The sequence below is a fragment of the Plectropomus leopardus genome, chromosome 18 (genome assembly GCF_008729295.1).
Source record: "Plectropomus leopardus isolate mb chromosome 18, YSFRI_Pleo_2.0, whole genome shotgun sequence".
NCBI classification, from domain to species: Eukaryota; Metazoa; Chordata; class Actinopteri; order Perciformes; family Serranidae; genus Plectropomus; species Plectropomus leopardus.
The window spans coordinates 28,683,521-28,705,914 of record NC_056480.1 but is presented as its reverse complement, the minus strand read 5'-3'; the positions used below and the strand labels follow the sequence as shown (position 1 = coordinate 28,705,914).

Here is a 22,394-nt window from a genome sequence, read left to right as displayed (position 1 = left end):
CAACGCAATACTAACACACACATACACATCTTTGGGTCTATATTTTGGTAAAAACCACCCCAACAGTGAGTTCCCCACCCGTCTGAGTTTTCAACACCTATCTGAGACATCAATATAATACAAGGCCTTTTTAAAGCATGCAACAAAACGAGAAACAAAACAAAAACGTTTAAAATACACTTTCCTCTTTAAGAGTGAAGACCTAAGGATCTTAAAGATAGAATTCTGCAATTTTTTTTTTAATTCAAACAAAAAACGGATGCAACATGAATGAACATTTCAAACAGTTAATACTGAAAAGCACGAGACAAATTTTACTGGTGAGAGAAGGTGTTGAGCTCAAAGCAGCTGGGTCTGTGGAATCAAACTGGCTCGCCATCACTATGCTAACAGCTCCGCCTCAACGAAAAAACAGGTGCCTGATGTGTTTAACTCTTTAAAACCCGAGCATATCGGCTGGATTTCTTTCAAAACATGGATAGAAAGTTAGAAAATTAGCCAAAACGTTGTCAAAAAGTACAAGAAATTTACTTTAAATTTGGAAGTGTTGGAAAAAAACCCCCGAAATGATTCCGAAAAAATGTTTAAAAAAAAACAGAATTTTGTGTCATAATTTTAATCTGTAATTATAATAATACAAATTTTCCACAGCTTTTTAAAAATTATTTTCTTTATTTTATATACCAAGTTGCTAGTTGCCTTTTTCTCCACATTTTTTTAAAAGAAATCGCACCAATTTGCTCAGGGTTAAAAGGTTTAAATTCTTTAACACAAGAAAAGTGATGTCACTCCAGGTTTCAAAGGGTTAAAGTGAGTTTAGACTTGTCTCCATGTCCTCCAAAACCAACATCAACCTTCCTAAAATCTGCGCTGAAATATTGGTCAATCGGAGATCATGCTTGTGCGTTAAAAGGCTGATTTGTGAACTTCTAAACTCTTTCAAAGAGGCCACCTCCTCTTCCCCTCACCCCTTGCACACAGTATTAAAGTACACATGGAATCTGCCTGTTCATCATCATCATGAGGTAAAGAATAATTGGGCCCAGCCCTCTTAAGTGCATCCAATCAGAGAGAGAGGATTTATCCTCGGGCACTCTGATTCAACATTTCTATGATATAATGGTCCAGTGACATTTGTCGTCTTCAACAGCATGGTCCCAGTGCCAACCCCTTTTGGCACAGAACTCTCACAGATCATTTTGGCACAATGCTTTCATCTGAAATATTTGGTTTCTTGATGATAAAAGGCAAAGTTGATCAGGCATTTTTACAGTAGATTCAACAAACCAGGAGCTGTTCAGGGCTGCCAGATGGAGCCATGCCTAGAACACCAATTTTATTCCACCTGGAGATGGTACCATGATCTTTGGTCCTAGAGCTGTGGGACATGTACTGTAACACAAGAAGATTCAAAGAATGAGGTATATTTGTCATGCATAAATATCTGACGAGGTATGCTTCATTAAAATCACGAGGTACTCAGGATGTGTAACACGTTGAGGTATTTAAACGTTTCAATGCACAGAAGCTATGAGTGACCACACTTGAGGTATTCAGGAGTCGAGGTATATGAGAGAAGGAGGTACACGATATCTGAGATATGAGGATGAAGATCCTGACCATGTGCAGATGGGCCCTCTCCTCAGAGGCGAGAGCCGGCCGGACAATCTTTCCATAGGTCCCAAGATTCTGTCAGGCTACAGAAGGTAGCTAACGGAACCGTAATTGTCTAGTGCTTCCAGTGGGACACAGATTTAAAAAAAGGGCAAGGGGATTCAAAACCCCACAATGCTTCCACCACAAAGGGTTAGTAGCTAATAGTTTCTATGGTAATAAGAAAAGGAAAGAAGGGGCCTTCTAATATAATCAAACTGGGCTGAAGCGATAAATGCCAGGGGGAGAGAGGGGGTCTCTTTGGTGCGGGTATCTTCTGTTCTCTACACAACTTTCCAGCAGCAAGTCCAAGCAGGATGTGGAAGTACTCATGCACAAAAAGTCTAAGCAGGCACAGTCAGTACGTTTACATGCGCAGTTAAGTGGAGCTACGGTTAAAGCTCAATCAGGCCATAAATGGGACTACTGTCCTTGTCTCAGTATACAAGCAGCGGGGGAGAATCCATTTATTGACGGAAGTATGTCCGAGCTACTTGCTATTGGACGTTCTTCCAGTTGTCCTATTACATCACATAACCAACAAGCTTGCAAGCGGCAAACAGGTTTCATGTCAAATGGTAAAAACATGGATGACTTTTCAGCGTTGAACATTATGTACTTTACACTTTACTTTGTACCTTCCTGGCACAGGGACTATGGAGCATACGCAAAACGCAAAGGCCAGTTCAGGTCTGTTGAGGCAAATATATGAAATCAAATCCACCCCAAATCGCTTTATCTAAGTGTGTTAGTCCAACTTTAAGAAATCCTCTTAGAACAATTTATTTTAGTACGATGTAATTTAAAAGTCGAGTTTTAGTCAGATTAACACAATAACTTGACTTTTTCTCTCATGTAAACGTACTGACTTCTTCTTCAGCCTAACATGGACAGTGCTCTGAACTCAACTCCATGCCTTCGATGAATCTTAGGCTTCCAAGCAACAATGATTATGCAAAGAAAATGTCTTTAAAGGGGATTTTTAGTTTCTTTAATCTACAGTTGGCCATTGTGCAGAAATTCTAACTTTGGTAGACTCCAGTAGTTGGTCTATAGACCTCCGTCTTTAGAGGAATTGGTCTACTAGCGCTCATTCTGGAGATGTCTCCTCAACTCCAAGTATCAATAAATAGGGCAGGGCTTTGTGATCCTAGGCCCATGAGCCAGGGGGCGTGGCTTTCAACCACAAATCCAAAGGATTGTAATGTTAGGCCTTTCATTTGATGTCATTACTGTCCTCTGGACAGCCAAATTAGGTGTCTACTTGTGAGGCTTTTGTCACACAGCATACCTCATCAAAAAGGTGTCATTCAATTAAATGATTAAATCTGTACGATAAGATCGCCAATAGAACCAGATCTTTAAAAATTTGTCACCAAACTCCTTTGGTGGGTCCTCCCTGTGGAGGCAGCGCTGCTCTCCTTGCATACTTAACTTTGCATCTTAGTTGTTCATGCAACTGGACTGGACAGGAAGGACACAGGCTGTCTCATTTTGTCATCCAGTCTCATGAGACACGATTGGGGGCGGGGATGGATAATTAAACACTTTGGATTATTTTATTACAGGGCTTATTTCGGGGATCATTTGTCAGATGATTTTCTAAACTTTGTATTTTTTATTTTTCAATAAATTCATCAAATTAGCTAGTAAAGCTAGAGGGAGAGCCTGCAAAGTACTGATTATTTTAATCAGTCCTAGCGCGACCTGAGCTAACTTCTGATTCTGCAGCTGATTCTATCTAGTTTGGCATCGCTTCGCACACTCTTCATGAAACTATAAACTCCACAGAGCCACAAAGAGAAAAGGGTCGATACATAAGCCAAAAAACTAACTAGCCTAAAAACATGAAAAGGACACTACTGTACCCTAGTCTCCCCTCCTCTCCGAGCAAAGCCCTCTAATGAGAATAAATCATGCAGCCTCTACAGCGGTCTGAGTATTGTCTCAGCAACAACATTCAGGAGGTTCACCTTAACTCATATTTCAAAATGCACAGCAAGTATTCCTTTAATCCTGTGCAAATATCAACTGAACAGTCTATTTTTTGTCTCTCTTAAATAACAAAGTATAGAGGTAGACTTTTTCTTCTTTGTAAAACTTCACGGACTAAAACCTCTGCTCGGTGACTATGAGTACATTCATAAAGAGCTAAATGAGGTAGGTATGGAGCAGAGGATAAAAAGTGAAAAAATCCCTGAGATGGATACGTAAGGAGAGCTCGCAGAGAGAACTCAGAGCAGCTGAGGCCGAGGAAGGGAAACATGGCTCTTGTTCTACTGATTATCAATTTGTAGAGGTCCCCTTTGTCATACACACCACAGAGATCTGATTGGGAAGGTATCAATGGATATGAAAACAAATCTATTGTTTTAATTTCCCTTCACTTCAGCGTGTTCTCAGTCCTCTCTGAGCTCGCCTCCTATTGTGTCTGTTGATTCATTCTCTCGCCTCCATTTCCTTCATCAAGAAAACTGCAAAAGGCCAAACAGAGGGAGAGAATGCAAAAAATAAACTTTTCTTTTAGAATTTGAGGATGCGATTATTTCCAAAGTCAACGACCACAATGACTCCGTCAGGCGTCACAGCCACACCTGAGGGGCGATCCATCTGTCCAAAGCCGCTCCCCTGGGTGCCGAATTTGCATAAGAAGTTTCCATTGGGCTCAAACACTTGGACTCGGTGGTTGCGGGAGTCAGCCACGATGATGCGGTTCTCCTGGTCCACAGCAACGCCCTGGGGCCGCAGAAACTGCCCGTTCCCGGTGCCCTCGGAGCCCAGGAAGCGAGCAGACTGGCAGTCAGGCCGGATGACCAGGAGCCTGTGGTTGTTGAAGTCGGTCACCACCAGGTGGTCTTCGTGGTTAAAGGCCACTCCTCTGGGAGAGTCAAAGTGTTTCCACAGGGCCCCCTCAAAGCCGTACTTGTTGAGGAAAGAGCCGTCAGGGGCGAAGAGCTGTACGCGGTGATTCCTGGTGTCCGAGACCAGGATCTTACCCTCAGAGTTGACAGCCACATCCCAGGGGTAGTTGAACTGCCCGTTCTTTGTACCCTTCTCCCCAAACTTCAGCAGGAACTGGCCCTCGAAAGTAAACACCTGTCGAACAAAGCAAATGTCTCAGGGCCCAAGATGTTTACATGTGCAGTACAAAGAATGCACAGGAGGCGCTGCGTGTTTTTAAAAGCTAACATGCTTTTGAACATCAACAATTTTACTTTTTTTGTCTCGTGCAACTTTCCTGTAGCTTTTGGCAGAGGTGAAGAACCTAAAAGTCACACTTGAGTAAAACCTGTTCTTAAGAATTAAAAAGTACTAAAAGTTAAAAAAAAAGCAAGTGGTCAAACTTTTTAGAACATACGCCACCTTGAAATGGAGTGCACATTATGCTTGAAGAAAAACAAGGTCTTTTTCACAACTTACAGGATTAAAAGAACAAAATCCAATTTTTCTAAAAAATACTTTAACTTAGGGTTGATGTTTCGAAAATGTCACTTTGTCAATAAAACAAAACAAAAAAAATATACACACACACACACACACACACACACACACACACACACACACACACACACACATATATAAATCAGCATGTTGGCTGATTCCGATATGATGTGCCGAAATCATCCTTCATTCTCCCCTCAGTCCCTTCCTACCCAATTTTGACATAAGTAACTTAAATACTTCGGGGACAATTAATGGAGTAAAAGTATACATTTTATATAGGAAAAGTAGTGAAGTAAAAGGTAAGTTGAGTTAATGATACTCCCAAAAAATAGTTCAGTCCAAAAGCTAGTAATAACTACTTTTCAATACACGTCAGTACAGTAGAATTCCAGCAACTGTGCAAGAAATTAGTGAGTAGAAATGTGTTGACTGTCATACCTGCACACGGTGATTGTCCTTATCAGCCACAATGATTCGTCTCTGACTGTCACATGCGACCCCCGCTGGACGATCAAACTGTCCCGGCCGAGAACCCAGAGAGCCAAACTTATGGTGAAAGGCACCGCAAGGCTTGAATATCTGGAGAGAGAAGGAGCAGAACCATCACTTCAATGTTCCAACTGTGAGCCCTCACAACGTACAAATATGAAGCTGCATTTCAAATGCAGTGGTCAAACTTTGCTGTTTTTTTCAATGTAATTTATACCGACAGAGTGGATTCTCCACCTGGCTTTCTGCAAGACATTTTATGTGTGCACAGCTAATGTCTTTACCCAGCAGAGCAATACACACATGTGAGATCCACAGAAGCATTAGAGTGTGGTGGGTTCTCAGGACCATTTCTTCTGTTGAATACAGTGCTATTTATAGGTTTTAGATTTACAACATTATAACACTAAGAACGCTTTTACTGACATCAATCCACAGTTACAATTATGTATGCAAGTGTGTGTGTGCGTGTGTGTGTGTGTAAGGAGAGAAGTAGCAGCAAAAAAACTTGATGCACTTTTTTAATAAGAACACAGTTTGCTTGCAGACTTTCTGTTATGTTAACATTTCAGCTCAAAAATCAACAGTATATAATTATCATTAACAGGTGAGTGGAGTAAATTACATAAAACCACTAGAAATGCCATTTAAGTGTAAATGCATGTGGTGAGTAGCAAAGACTGAAACACAGACGTTGGTGATTCTTACATATTGTCTTCAGTATGAACATCTTTACAGATGAACATCACCTTTTAGGATTTTTGAGATGTAATGTAATCATCAGAAGTAAAACTCTAACATTTCACGTCACCACCACATTAAGGCTGTAAAGCAGTGTTCAGTGCAGTTAACAAGACATGTCCCAAATATTAGCAATAAATTGCAAAAACATTACAAGAAAATTATCTTAAACTAAGAAAAAAAGTAACAAACAAAAAAACAAGAAATTAACTTAAAATGTGCTGAAACTGTGCGAAACTGGCCAGGAAGAGGTGTAAAATTGGGAACATGCAGCCCACCACACATGTGACAGTGTGAATGCAGAGAGAAAGAAGCGGTGTTCTACCTGTATGCGGTTGTTGCTGCGATCGGCCACCACCACGTATCCCTCCTTGTCCACGCTGATGCCCCAGGGACGACACAGCTGACCGTCTCCTTCCCCCTCACAGCCGAAGGACGACACTTGGGAGCCCAGGGAGCCGTAGCTCCGCCCTGACTTGACCATCACCTTGAAGGGGCTGCCCTGGATGTGCTGGTTACACACCAGCACCGACATCAGGTGCTCCCCTTCACATTTGGGCAGGTAGCCGACGGTGTATGAGCCGTTCTGGTGGTCCGTTACCTCTGCAGAAGACAGGGTGCCATCTGCGACAGACATGACTATCGCAGACACCGTGTCCCCGCCAGAGAGACGTGGCTCGCCATCATGGTCGTATCCAATCACAGTGAAGGAGGCGGGCTTCCCACGAAGCGCACCTTTGAGGCCCTCGCCGTGAGCTTTGGTGACTGGGGCAAAGGCTCCGCTGCTGATCAGTCCCATGGACCTGATGGCTATGTACAGAGCCTGTGGGAACCATTTGTGTGTTTTAAAGGTTTACTTGTGAACGCATCCCCAAAACAGAGCACCTCTCCACCAACTACTATCATTTACAATCCATTAATCTGGCTCGATATATCAATTTAATGAGCAATGATCACAAATCATCGATGCAAGGAGTAAACATCGATCCATATAACCCTCTTTGGGATGTGCCTTTATTTTGAAATTTGGTGACACTGTCACAGAGTGTCAGGCACATGATGGTAAGCAGACAAGAGAAAGACGATGAAGAGAACGTTATTTATTCATTTGGGAATAAATTGTCAATGTGGAAATGTTTTGTTTTTGGAGAAACTCAGGGTTGACAGACAGAGCACATGTCATATGTAAACGTCCATGCCGGGCATCTCACTTTATTAACTTCTTGCAGCAACATTAGCCTCTTAGTTTCAAAAATGCTAGACTGAAAAAACGTGCAGGCAGACTGAAATTCATCCGTGCTGTTCTCTCAGGAGACACAGTGACTTAAACCAGCCGTGCGAAAGAGAAAACATAGTAATACATGTAAACTGATTAAGTTTTGATCAGAGGAAAAGTCTGCTAGCCACTAAGCTAATTTATGCAATGTAAAATGCCATAAACCTATGCTAATAATGTTAACATGTTGCATATGTTGGGGAACATGACTTACCAAAGACAGTTGTTTTGTCCATGATCCTCAACAGTTATTATTAAGCAAAGTTTTTTACTTTTTTAAGTGCTTGTGTTGTTAATCCATGTTAGATGGCTGATGGGATAAATTTGCTGTCAGGGCTTTCCATTAGATATCCCTGAAGTTTTAGGAAAAAGATCTGTGGTCTGGGTTGAAACTAAAACATCTCCTTTGTGGCAGCTTATGTTAAATGAGCATATAATATCTGCTCATATCAATGCGCCCCCTAATCGAATCCAATCGAAATCATATTGTGGCAGACTGTGTGATATCAACAAAAATCGTATCATTGTCCGAAGAATTGATATAATATTGTATTGTGATGAAACTAGTGATTTACACCCCTACTATTATTACATAACTCAACATGTCTGATCCATAACTGACAGAGTGTCGGTGCCTACCTGGTCTGGAGGAGTGAACATGAAGCGGTCGTCCTCCTGGGCCTGTAGCAGGCCCCGCAGAGCCTTCAGTTCATGGATCTGGGTGAGCATTCGCTCTCTGGCCAGCAGCACGTCGAGGTGACGGCCCTCGTCCAGCACCTGGCTGACGGCAGCAATAGTGCTGTCCAACTTGGTCAGACTCTGGTGCAGTTTCTCCACCTGCAGGTACAGAGACTTGGCCTTCACCTGACGGATCTTCTCAACCTGAAAGGAGACAGAATGTCGATGACGGTTACCATTTATTATTACAGGACAGGAGGTATGATACAAAGTACGCATTATTTTGTAGAACATGTTTAGTCATCATGGTCATGTTGGCAGCCAAAACATAGACACTGCTGTTTTTTATAAGGTGACGTACCTACATGAACAACATACCAATACATGAAGTGATCTATTTAAATGAGGCTTAAAAAATCATTGATGTCAGACATTGCACAGTCCAGCAGTAATAGCCAGATTTAGATCACTGTTTTGAGTTGTGGTAGGGCTGGGTAAGATAGTAACACAGTATTGGCACAGTGATATGAAACCAAATATTGTCATAAATTTCAATATCATAAAATTGTAAGTGTTGTCTTTTTTTTATTTTAAATGCTGCATATACAGTAAGGAGATGTCATTTTCTAACCTTACCGGACTGTTCTAGCTGTCCTATTATTTGTCTTTACCCACTTAGTCATTATATCCACATAAGTGATGCTTACTTACCCAAAATATTATCTCTCAAAATTAAGTCAACCAAATAATATTGCCACAATGTCAATTGCAACCAGTTCTTCCTCATGGCCTAATTTTACAAGTGAAACTGAATGTGGACTGTTATCAGCCAGTCTGCCCACAGGATGGCAGCAATGTTCTGACCATGCCAAGTCTGTCAGATATTCTCAGGAAGAAGAAGAGGAGCATTTAGATGGCATATAGCCAGTAATCTGCAAGTGATTTTGACTGGCTGTCTATCATATTTGAATATTTTAATTGCAGTGCAATATTCATAAAATGGAAGGGCAACCTTTATGCATATTCAAAAAGAGCTCAGAGGGTTTCTGTTAGTTTATTTTGCATCACAGACAACATTTCTTTACCTGTTTTAACAACAGTTTGGCCCTTTTAAACTGTCTGTTTCAAGGCAGGAATATTGTTCCCTCATGCCGCCTCGCCGCTCTGTACAAAAGGTACAATTGCTTTAAAGCTGGCATCGGAGGAAATATTCACCACATTGAGGTCTATGTGAAGCCTCATTCACACATGCAGCATTTCCCAGTAATATTTTAATATTTTTCTTGTAAGAGTTAATGTGTGGATGAGAACCAGAATACACATCATAAGGCAATAACATTACAGAGAATATACCAGTCAGGTTGTGTTGTGAATGAAAGCAGGAACATCACTGAGAAGGCCATGTTAAGAGTTAGATGTTGATGACACATTTTGAAGTTGCGATTTTCCTTTTCCCCATGTTTTTGACAGAAATCTCAACAATGTGCACAGGGTTTAAAGGGTTAGATACTTGTCAAAGGGCGTATGAAAGTAGAAGAAAGGGTTTAAGGGTTAAAACAAGCTAGCAGCTAACTCAAAGAGAAACAGCACCTAAAATATCTGCAAATTTGGAAAACAAAGACATTTGGCAGCTCCTTACCCTCAGAGAAGAGGATAAGATCAGCCGCCATGTAACAGACAGTAAACGACTGTTACTGACATGTTAAGCCTGTGTTATTGTTTAAAAAGCACTGCAGACACGTATGTTATATGTCACACCAGATGCAGACTTTGTATTAAATGTAGTGCCTCCGTTGTTTCCCTGATGCTGGCATGCTGTCTAAAAATCACACACTGAAGTGGCATAATGCCACCGTTGTTTGGTTCTGAGTAAAAATGCAAAAGTGGCATAAAAAATGGACTTTGTGGCTGCTCTATGGGTAAAAAGGGTTTATGTAACAGAAGACAACAAGAGAGCAATGTAAAACACTGCGTACAACATATACTATTCAAAGGGATGCCAAGGTCTGGAGCTAAGAAACCTGAAAACTGCTGAAGTACTAAACTATTGCTGAGGTGATTTATTCAGCTAACTGTAAAAAAAAAAAACACACTGATCGTCATTTCATCTTGATACATGTTATCCGGAAAAAGCCAGATGAAGTTACAGTAGAGTCAGTAGGAATGAAGCATTAGAGGGCAGTAAAACCTGAGAAGCATGGATTGGGCTCTTACTTACCATCACATAACAAAAAGAGGAGAACACAATAGCCTGACTGCCTATATGCTTGGAAGGACTCTGAAAGAAACAAAGAGTCCAAAGGACAGGGCTCTTTTGTTAATTCTTGGCATAAGTGGGACTCCAATTTGCATCTGTGAGACTAGAGTTACACTTTAAAGTCACTGAGGACAAAGACTCGAGTTGGGCTTTCTAACAGACACACATCTAGTTTTAGTTCCACATTGGCTGAGTTGGTTTGTATTTCAGAGTAAAAACCTGAGAGACAGAGAGACAGAGACCTGGATGTTGTCTGACCTCCTAAGTTAAAAGCTCACAGTTTAGCACAACTCCTGTGCTACACATTCGCTACACACACAAGACACACCCAGAGCTTTATGGGTCAAATATTTAACCCTGGAGTCACATTGTGTTGCTTCTGCTGCAAAGTCACAATCGTGAATCTCTCTAGATTAGTGCCATGGTGCTGACTCATCCCCTGGATTCAGTTTCTGTATCCCTGACACCACTGTGAACAGAGGCGGCCAGCACAATGGCACGCAGTACAGGGTGTTCATGCCAAGTCTTTCCCAATACCTCGAATTCAGGAGTCGTACAGCTCAACTTGTGAGCTTTCTGCACCTGTAGCGAGGACGGCAGAGGAGCAGAGCTGCAGGCAAAAGGGTGTGGGTACAGAGTAGGCTCACGGTATACCAGAATATTTAGAGATCCCTATGGCATGTTTTACAAAATTGAAAAAAAAACCTGAAAGGTCCACACACCTGGGAGCTCCCCTTAAAGGATTTTATTCTGCGAAAATAAGTGACATTTCAAGCTAAAAAACACTTATTTTTTATCCAAGGGGAGCTCCCCAGTGGATCCAGCACCCACTAAGGGATGTGTGTGTCTTTTTGAATCTCTTTGCATGTTACAAAATTATCATAAATACAGGCACTCCTCTTTCTTTTAAACTCACTGTATGTGGTGCACAACATGCACCACCAGAGCTCAGTCTCTCTTTTCCTTGTGGAACTGGCAGCTGAGCTAAACGACACGGTGACACCTAGTGGTGGAGGGAGAGGTTACAGGACTATAAACAGCCGGCAGCCAGCAGTCAGAGAGGGAGCGTGGGGAAAAACAGCATATTTCTACATATAACTTCGTGAATTAAGGATTAATTTTGACCAAACTGGAGCTGGCGATTGTTGGAACAGTGGGCTTACTGATATACTTACTGACTAACATAACAAATTAGAGTAACCAAGATGGTTTAGTTGAGTTTTATTTTGTTTCTGTTGAGTTTGAATTATGTGTTTTATGATGAGTTCATGAGGCAGTTAAGCCTTGTCAGTCTTCCATGACTGAGGGAAAATTGTATTTCTCTGTTTAATAAGGAAAATAGCCGTGCATATTACTTTTCTTAACATTTTGTTGGTTTCTATTGTGTATCTATTAGTCTGAAAAGCTGTAATAAGTAGCACACTTGCAGTGGGGGATGTCTGTCATATACTGTAAACCCTAGAGAAATTTCAGGAAGATATGAAAGTATGAAAAATTACATACCAGCCAAGCCTCATACAAAGAGCACAGCAGAGCAGCACTGAAATGACCAAGGTGCCATCTTCACCTTTACTTCAAATGAAAAGATTGCTGATGATTAATTTTCTAACCAATTGTCTCAGTCCTATTCAAAAGGCATAAACCCTTACACCAAACAGAGAAACCAAACACACTGATAACAAAAAAAGTATTAAGCAGTGGAGAGTCAGCCTCCTTCCAGCTCTACAAGCACTAATTCTCAGAATCTTTCCATTTTACATGAGGCCTTCATCTTCCCCCAGGTACCACTGAAATTCTCAGCATTTCTTAAACAGTAGTAAGACTACACACAGACATTACACACATACCAAAATGGAACGTTTTAAGATTGACTCAAACCTCACTACTTAGTTACTTAGTTACACTGAATGGTAACCTTGTGCATGTGTGTCGTGTGTCGTGTGCCTTGTGTGTGTCTCTCTCTCTCTCTCTCTCTCTCTCTCTCTCCTCTCTCTCTCTCTCTCTCTCTCTCCTATATATATGGATGTTGCCTTCATGACATACCCGATTCGTTGGTTAAATATTATATATGAGTCTACTTGGGCTGGTATAAATATATATATATATATATATATATATATATTTATACCAGCCCAAGTAGACTCATATATAATATTTAACCAACGAATCGGGTATGTCATGAAGGCAACATCCATTATTTTATACTATCTGAGCTGCACATTTACACAGTACAGGGAGTGTGTGTGTGTTTGGGGCGCTCTGGTTGCCTGTAATGACTTTGTCAGGTGAGGTATATAGAGTGAGTCTTGTAATGGTATAAAAAGAATTAAAGAGGGAACATGGGTAAGTGTAAACCTTTTTTTTGACACTTTGACCTGCACACACACGTACACACATCAGAGCTGTAAGATCTAAGGCTGTAAGACACAGGTCAGTTTTTACTGTGTCACTGAGCCTGTTCTCAGGAGCAGAGGAGAAATCAGAGTGAGGCAGACTGCTGGGTGTTAGTGTAAACCCTCAGCTATGATCTGTCAAGGCCATGGCAGAAAATTTGCACATGTAAATGCACATATTTTATAATTTATTGATATGATATAGAGATTGTGGGTTAGAGATTTGATTGGTATCATGTAATGCATGTGGTGCAGTCTCCTTTTTTGTGGTGACTCATTTGGGGTAGGGGGATTTGGAGGCAGGTTTTAGTCAGGGCTGAGGGGCCTCAGGGGTTGAGGGTTCTTTCTTTCACCCAAAACCCCACTTGTTCCGTGGGTAACTGTAAACCTGGGAGGCCCTTGCAGAGGGTTCCTGAAGCTTAGGCTGCAAGCTGAACTTCCAGGTGAACAGCTAGCTCCTTGGTTTTGTTTAGCTTAAAAAAGATGAAGATGAGTTCTGACAAGACATTACATGCTCCACTAAAATCAAACATCCTTCCTCACCATGAGGGAATCTCAGGATAAGATCCAATTTAGTTATCTATAACAGACGCTTTCAGCCTGAGATGTTCCTTCAAAATAAAAGCACTGTGCATCTCGCTTTGATTTATCTAATTATAACTTCACAATTTCATTATAAAAGTACTTTATTAAACTTCCTTATAACCGTATTTTTAAAATATTATTCTAACAGTTGCGTATTAAAGTTTATTTTTTGACAGCAGCTACTTTGTTATTAAACTTTAGAAACACAGCGTCTCACAGTTAATGGACGATTGTGTCACATTGAACTGAAAGCTGTAGGCCTCAGACCAAAACCTAAGTGCCCAGTGAAGGAACTGACGTGACACTGATTAACATGAGGGTAGCAGCTCACCTTCCACAGCAGTTCACACTCCCTCTCCTCCAGCGCTTTCTTGTGTCTGAGCACCAGGGCCTTCACTTCAGTCTGCACCACTTTGGCTTTGATTTCCACCTGCTCTGCCATGGCCTGGACCTTCTCCATGCTCAGCTGGGGAAACAAAACACAAACATGTGACCATACTGATGTGCCAGAGCGCCCTGTCAGATTATTTGGCAGTTAGTGACAGGATTTTACAAATGACCACTTCCAATAATAACAATGAATCAAACAGTGAGACAGAAATAAAAAGACACTAGGTACATGATTATTTAGGCGGTTTTCCATTACAGAACTGAAGCGAATTTTTTGAATATTTGTTGATTAAACACAATTACAAGATGACTGTGTTTCCATAAAGTGATGTTCTGCGACTTCTCTGGTGATAATATTCAAAGAAGCATGGCGACGGATGTTCAAAACAGCTTTATTTCTACTACAGCCACCGCATTAGCTGTCATTGATTCCAATCCAAGGCCACCTGTGGTGTTATGGAGCCATAATGGAAAGGCAGGCTCCTTTTATGTGGGACCGCTCTCACATAAAAGGGGAGGGATTTCTGGGAGGTGATAGTCCTGTTTCCATTAAGCATATTTTATATTCCCAATTTCAATTCGCCCAGTTTCAGGGTTAATGGAAACCCGTCTACTGTGGAGTGTGACTCAGGACCGGGCAGGAGTGTCTAAATGCTCAGACAGATCAGTGCCTGGTCTGTTTTCTAACTCAGATGGGACACAGATGACCCTCAGCAGCAGGATGCAGAGGAGCAGGAAACATAAAAAGAAAGGACACTATATGTGACATCTTCCTGGTAAACACCTGCTCAGTGTTTGTGATCTATGACTTTCTCACAGTTGGTGCCTCCTTTCGAGGGGAAAAGGAAACATGGGTCAGGAATAGGAAGTCACTTCACACTGCACACAATGATGCAACTTCCCAGCTGGCCTGCTCAGTCCTCAAAACCCCTATCAAAGTGTAGCCACTGTCAAAAAATACTTATACAATACGCAGCCCCTCAGAGCAACATGTCAACATGTAAGTTTAATAGTTAACACTGCTGGAAAAGATTCTCTGTCCCCCAGTGAGTGTTACTACACAGACAAGAGTGATATCTAATCAGGGCTTTTGCACAATGACATGAGGAGACTGTTTTCTTCATCACCTTTAGAAACACAGCACTGAAACTGAACAGCATCAACTTTAGGGTTACAGCTTTTACAACCCACAATTTGAGCTAAAAGCACATTTACCTCTTTGTCTTCCTCCCTTCCCCCGCCGTGTTTTATCTGGCTTTTCCTCTGGCGTTTTTTCAGGGAGGTCACAGGGTGAACCGGACCTCACAGGGACGCAGGGGAGGTGGGATAAGGCCCTCTTTGTGATATTGGCCGCAGGGATCAAAGGTCACCTAAACCTCTACAGGTCATGATCTGCAACCCCTGTCTTAAGACACATACCCCCCCCCCCCACACCGCCCCCCCCCCCCCACCCCAAGAACAAAGCCTGCCAGCAGAGCCCTTTTCTCTTGACCCCCAGAGAGGGAACAGCAGGGAGGGAATCCTGGAGGAATCGGGGGAGTGTTATCATGACGTAGTGTGGGAGGAGGCACCGCCACCTTCCCCAGTTCTCTCTAAAATGCTAATTTTCCTTCTCTAATACTCTTATTAATTTGTGCGTTTCCAATGTTCTTTTACTTTTTACCTTTACTCATTTCCTCACTTCAGCTCAGTCTTCTTCAGCTTTTAATTTTTATATTTCTTTATTTTCTGTCCTCTGCAGTGTGAAAAAGGCAACAAGCAACTTGACAAGAACTGTTCCACAAATGCAACAAATTTGTAGATTTAGAGAATTATTATTAAGAAGCTAGGGGAAATGTCTAGGAAAAAAGCAAGCGAAAAACTATAATGCACATTTTTTTTTTCAAATTTTTGTGTCTTTCATTGCTCACTGCCTTCTTCCCATGTTTCCTTGTTCCACGTTCCTTCTCCAATACTCTTCTTAATAACAAATAATTATCCATCGTTTTTTTTCCTCCTTTACTCATTCCCTAACTTCAGCTCAGTCTTCTTTTGTTTGTTTTTAATTCCTTTTTTTCTGTCTTCTACCAAATGCAAACCAAACCATACCTTTCAGGGGAGCTCACAAGTTTTAAGGGGGCATCAAAACCACACATTACGTATGACAGGGCCAACTAAAGCAGGACACAAATACTCTGCAGAGTGATGGACAATACTATGAAGGTTCTCAGCACAAGCAAGAAACAGATGAGCCAAATAGCTCAAGCTATGAGCATGAAATTTCAACAGTTTGCTGCTGACCTGTTCTCCAGCCTGTCGGTGACTTCAAATGTACACATCATAAAAAAATGTTTAAAAACACACACACACACACACACACACACACACACACACACACACACACACACACACACACTCTGAAAGACATACTTGTCTGATGCAGAACAGTGTACACAGCTCTGCTTTCCTGGCAATGGGAAAGTGGTCTATAGCCTATTTTTAGTGGCTTGACCCATTTTGAAAAACCTGCATTAACATGTGAATCGTGGTGGAAAAGAGGTATGAGGAGCCTAGTTCTCTAGTTCACACCCTGGCCCACTGCTTCTTGGTCTCATAATCTCCCCCTCTGTCTCTGTGTCTCCATCTTCTTTTTTTCCCTCAACATTCCCAGAAGAGCACAGCTTGGAGCACAAAGAGCGTTAAACTGACCAATCAAAGCGCAGAGGGAAGGAGCTCCGGCCAACCAGGAGGTCACAAGCAAAGGTCGGAGGTCAGTGAAGATAATGGGTGAAATTTCCTACCTCAGGGGACAGGCGCATGTGTGTGTGTGTGTGTGTGTGTGTGTGTTTACATATTATCTGGCGTCAGCATTTACTCCCATGGTGACCTGAGACAAAATGGACAAACATTCACCAAACACCAGGACGCAGTGCCAGATGGCAGGCGGCGTTTCCTGTGACTCAGCTGCACATATGCAGGTGATTTTTCTTTAAACACATTGCTGCAGTTGGTGATATGACTCACTGGTGGAGAAGACGTGTGTGCTGGCGGTACACTACACGTGGCCTGATGTCTGGCATTTAACTGAGCACGTCCATGTTGTGATATGCTGGAACTTGAAGAACACCCAGAGTGACATAAGTACCCATCCATTAAGGTACAGAGTGTGACCCAGTCACACAGAGGTCAAGCTCTGCTGAGGAGATAGTACATGCCAGCGTCATGTTTCAGGAGAGGCTTTACCTTCACTGCCCCACCTTCCAGGCTCACCACACAACACTCATGTGAGTGACCTATCACTGTTACCCCTTTTGGCTAGGCTCTCAACACATCGGTCACAGACAATATTTTTTCAGACATTCATGTCCACCACGGTATAAATAACTGTTGTGATACTTTAACATCAGCTCACACTCATCAGCACAGCGTGGCTGGAAACTCTTTATGTACTTGTTTGATAAATGATCAAAATTAATTACCAATTAAAATTGCTTGAATATAAGTTTTTGTTGTTTATTGACTCATCAATTAATTATTTCCACAAAAAAATATTCCCTTCAGCACATGCAACTCATAGTGTTTTAGACATGGGCATAAAGGCATGACTAGGGGCCTGTGTCCACCTAGTGTTTTTCCCCAGCAGAGAGGAGGTGGCAGGGCGCTGGGAGCGCTTCATAAAAGACAAAGTGCTTCCAGTGCTTTTTAAAAATGATGTCCTGAAGGTTTTGTTTATGACAACAACATCTCAGCATTAGCATTAGCTAGTAAGCTAACGTGGCTCTATGTTAAGCCTTGGGGTCTGTTTGGTGCATTTCACACACTTTTGATTCTTTATCTTTTTTAAATTTGGCTTTATTCATGCATATAGCATACATTTTGTCAAGAGTGTGTATTTTTGTTTAATCCTGGAACTTCCAGCTCAGCTCCTACAATAAGTCTAACATACACTGTGGAAACTAAATTGTTACATTCATACTGTTAAGTCCAAAAAATGCACAATTGAAATCCATTAAAACAGCAATTTTTGATCCAACAGCCATCAAAGCAAAAAACATGCACTGTATTTTTCTTGCCTTTTGCCCTTGAATTTGTCATTTTTACAGATGACATCCAATCCTGGCTTCTCTCCACCTGCTCCCTGTTTGTTTTAGAATTGATTTTAAGATTTTACTGATCACTTTTACAGCTTGTCTGGGACTGACCCCTAGCTACATAAAGCCTCATTCCCACTGCACAAAAATTCTTGGCAAAAACACATGGCTTTTTAACGATTAGCATTCACATCCGGGTGAATTGACTCTGCAGCAGACAGTTTTTATCGCCTCTGTCTCCCATCAGCATTGATGAGAACACAACACCCGGGTGAACTTGGTGATTTCAGCTCCTTAACCAGCAAGATGCAATGGCATGGCACCACTAATTACAATCTGTCTCTTCCCAAGCTGCACTAAAACAACGACCCAAATACATCTGCACTGAGTTCGAAAGAGAGACTGAATAAGGAAGAGATATTTAAAGAGCAGAAACCACTGAAAAGTTTTCAGAGACCTCTGTTCATACTGCTGTTTACTGTTTTCCTGTTCACCTGTCAATGAAGTGGCATGGACACACACACACAAAAAAAAACAAAAAAACCAAAAAAAAAGCAGACAGAAAGGCAGACTCGTGTTTTCACTGGCTGGGTTTCCATGACAGATTTTCATAAAACTTTATTCATATTTTCAAAATGTCGATGAATCACATTTTCGAGATGACTGTGTTTCCACTGAGTGATGTTCTGTGACTTTCCTCTGGTGATATCATTCCAAGAAGCATGGTGATGGATGTTTAAAATATTAGCAGATTTATATCTATTGCAGCCACCACACTAGCTGTCATTATTTCCAATCCAAGGCCAAGTAGGCATGTTATGGAGCCATAATGGAAAGGCAAGTATGAGGGATTTCTGGGAGCTGATAGCCCACAATTTCACAGGGCAATGTGGATTCAAAAATTCTGGATGATCTGCTCAACTTTTGAAGAGTTATGTGATGCAATATCACCTCTTGTAGCTCCTGCTGCATCATGAGGGAGCCAGTTCCTACTGACAAGCACACAGCCATAACATCATGTGACCTAGAAAAGCCAAAAGTGTTTCCAATGCAGTTTTGCCAAATATGGCTTTATAAATTGCCTGAAATACCACCTCATGTGAGTGTAAAAATTTTTTTGTGATATATTGGAGTTTTTTCAAGATTGATGTGTTTCCATTTGGCATAATTTTTATTCCCAATTTAAATTCGCGCAATCTGAGGGTTCATGGAAACCCACCCGTGTTTTGCCATTAGGGCCCCTCAGCTATAGAACGACCTGCCTGAGGAGATAAGGCTTCAGAATCAGGGACTTCTATTAACATACTTCTTAAAACCCATTTAATAGCCTTGCTTTTACGTCATTTTGTCTTTTAATTTGTCTTTTTATTAGTCTTTTAATTTGATCTTTTAAGTTTTTTTTTTATTCTGTCTCAATCCTGATTATTAGGGCCCGAGCACCGAACGGTGCAAGAACCCTCTTGAAACTGAAGGAATTATTATTAGGGTCCGAGCACATAACAGTGTTTTATATTTTGATGTGCACCTACTTACAGGTTGACCATATTCAGCTCAAACTTGGTAAGAAAAGTTTTGAGACCTTGATGATGCCTGCTTGTGATTTCAGAGCTTATTTCATGAACATTGTTGCCATGGCAACATGGTCTTCGCTGACAAACAGGAAGTTGTTCTAACTTCACTTTGCATCAACCGACTGGCCCCAAATTTTACAGGTGTGATCAAGGTGCAGCCCTGAACACATCGTCATGTCAATTAAGCATGATAATCACAGCGCCACCAAATGGAAAAAGGAAGTAAGCCTCTTAACACAAGCATACTTTGACATGACATTTGATGACATGACATTTATATGGTTTGGTGTACAAATTATGTAGCCCAAGATGACTTACATTTTGTGTGGTCTCTAGCTCCACATAGTGGCCACAAGAAGCATTACCCCACATGAAATATCTAACTGAAGGTTTGAAACTCTGCCTGCTTGTTCCGACTTTCACTGAAATGAAAGATCATGGGACATCAAAAGTTATTCAATTTCTGAGTTTTCATCACACCATGTGGGCGTGGCTAGGTTGTCAACTTTGATGTTTGGCCATGAAACAGGAAGTTGTTGTAACTCAGCCAGACATTGTCCAATCTTCCCAAAATTTCTCATGCTTGATAAGAGTGCAGACTTTAACACATCTGCATGGCTCACTTGACTTTTCGGCATGCCGCCACCTACTGGAAACAGGAATTTACATGATTTATATTTTAGGTTGCATCCCCTTACAGATTGACCACATTCAACTCAAACTTGGTAACAAAACCTGCTGTAAGACCTTCATGATGCCTCCTTGTGAAGATCATACGTTTTCAATGAACTTCGTTGCCATGGCAATGCAGTAGTCGCCATCAAACAGGAAGCTTCTGTAACTTCAGTTTGTAATAACCAATTTGCCCCAAATTTTACAGGCGTGAACAGGTTGTGGCCCTGAACACATCAACATGTTATACTCAATGCACCACCTACTGATAACAGGAAGTATGCTATGTAACAATATCATCTTTTGATTTACATGCAATTTACATGGTTTGGTCTAAACATGATGTAGACCAGGATGACTTAGATTTTGTGTTGTCTCCAGGGCCACCTAGCGGTTTTAGGAAGTACTACACCGTGTGAAATATCTCACTCAATGGTCTAAACCACTACAATTTAAGATTGGGGAAGTTGGAGTAAGGCCAGTTACCCCGAGTTGCGTGGGGGTGCGAGGGCCCGTTCATCGCTGCTTGAAGCTTTAATCATTCTTATTATTATTGATGCTCTGTGTTTACTACCTTTATATAGTTATTGTATTTTTTAACATTTTTCTATGTTTAATTCTACCTTAACTCTTGTCTGGCCTCTGTTCTGCATTATTCACTACCTTCTGTTGTTTTACCGCCTCTAGGGTTTCTTGCCTCTGCTTTGCTTTGTATGTCAAAACGCTTCATAAACTGTGATTTTAAAGGCGATATACAAAAAAAGTTATTTTATTAATAAGTAATACCATTATCATGCTATTTAACAACATGATCGTATACCAAGCAGCTCTCTGTGGGAGTGAGAGTAGAGATTGGGGGTGAGAGTGAGTGAGTGAATAGAGGGAGGGCAAAGTGTTCCACTTCTTTAAAAGAGGAGGGGAGTTTTCCTTTCTCTGAAATCCTTTAAATACCTCATATACCCTCCCCCCATCCTCTTCTGCTCCTCCCCTTTGACCTTCAGCCCCTGCCCCCACCAGACCTCACCCGTGCGACCCACCCCCTTTCAGGGCCAGCTGGACACCTCTAACCTCAGGCTTCCCAGCAGCCCGCCGCTGGTCACTTCTCTGAACCGCTCTGTGCTGAGGGACGCTGCAGAAACACACAGCTGCTGTCCTATGCTTCTCCTCCGTCTCTCTGGGAGACGGATGAGTGAGGACTTGTGTGGTGTGGTGTGACCTTCTTAAGGATTTTCTTTTTGTCAGACCTTAAAGACTCATGTGAGAAGCTCTTGGCTTCATTAAGTAACGTCACATCAGGTTGGCCGATTTGAATCCAGTGTAGTGATATAAGACCACTTTGTCTTAGTTCAATTCTAACAACATCTGGCCTTGTTCAGATATAAAAACACAACCGAAGACAAGAATATGAATTAGGGCTATGCAATATGACAAAATATATCATCTAATGATTAAAAAAAACTTTATTTTTTATACTATGCTGTATCGTTCATTTCATTTATGTCATCTGACGCTTTGCATCCCTCCACGTGGCCGAGGGGTTGTCTACACAACACACGCCAGCAAAACAAAGAAATATTGAGGTGCTGGAAAGCGATACTGAACGCTGGGATTTAACAGAAGACACTGACCAGCTGACTCAAAACCAGGAGGAGCTCCTACCCAAAAGAGGGGCTCCTTCTGTCGTTTGGATTTGTTTTGCGTATGAAAAGTCAGACACAGAACTAAGGGAGTGTGAATATACAAATATACTTGATGCACTTGGTGCAGCTTTCTCCATGTTTTATTTAACTCTACTTTGACAGTTCTTTGTTTAACTTTATACTTTCATTTATCTATAGTTCATGTAACTTTATTTTATGTAAGTAGCTATCTTATTAGTAACTGCAGTTCATTTAATAATTATGTATATTAGTAAGATTTCAAGATATATATCTTGTATCATGGATATAGCCTCAAAATATTGTGATATTATTATAAAACCATATCACCCCGCCCTAATGTGTATTATTTTATGATTGCCTCAATACTGCTCTCATTCTGGTAAAAAAAAATACAACATTAAAGGTGTCATTACCTGTAACACAAAAAATGTCATTTTTATGATCAAATGTCCTTGCAGCTTAGCCTATATAGGAACTGTGTTATTTGTCTGCTTTGTCCTCTTGTCCTAGGTCC

The 22,394-nt window shown here is 41.3% G+C and overlaps 1 protein-coding gene across 1 annotated transcript in view; it reads right to left on the bottom strand.

Annotated features, from left to right (window-relative positions):
• Positions 1-746: 746 nt before the first annotated feature.
• Positions 747-22,394, bottom strand: part of trim71 (tripartite motif containing 71, E3 ubiquitin protein ligase) — a 48,052-nt gene continuing 26,404 nt past the window's right edge. The window contains exons 3-7 of the mRNA XM_042506770.1: positions 13,848-13,982; positions 8,243-8,485; positions 6,653-7,150; positions 5,536-5,676; positions 747-4,749 (exon numbers count right to left, since the gene is read on the bottom strand). Coding sequence (XP_042362704.1) covers positions 4,177-4,749; positions 5,536-5,676; positions 6,653-7,150; positions 8,243-8,485; positions 13,848-13,982 — 1,590 coding nt within the window. The 3' untranslated portion in view covers positions 747-4,176. The remainder of the gene's footprint in view (positions 4,750-5,535; positions 5,677-6,652; positions 7,151-8,242; positions 8,486-13,847; positions 13,983-22,394) is intronic.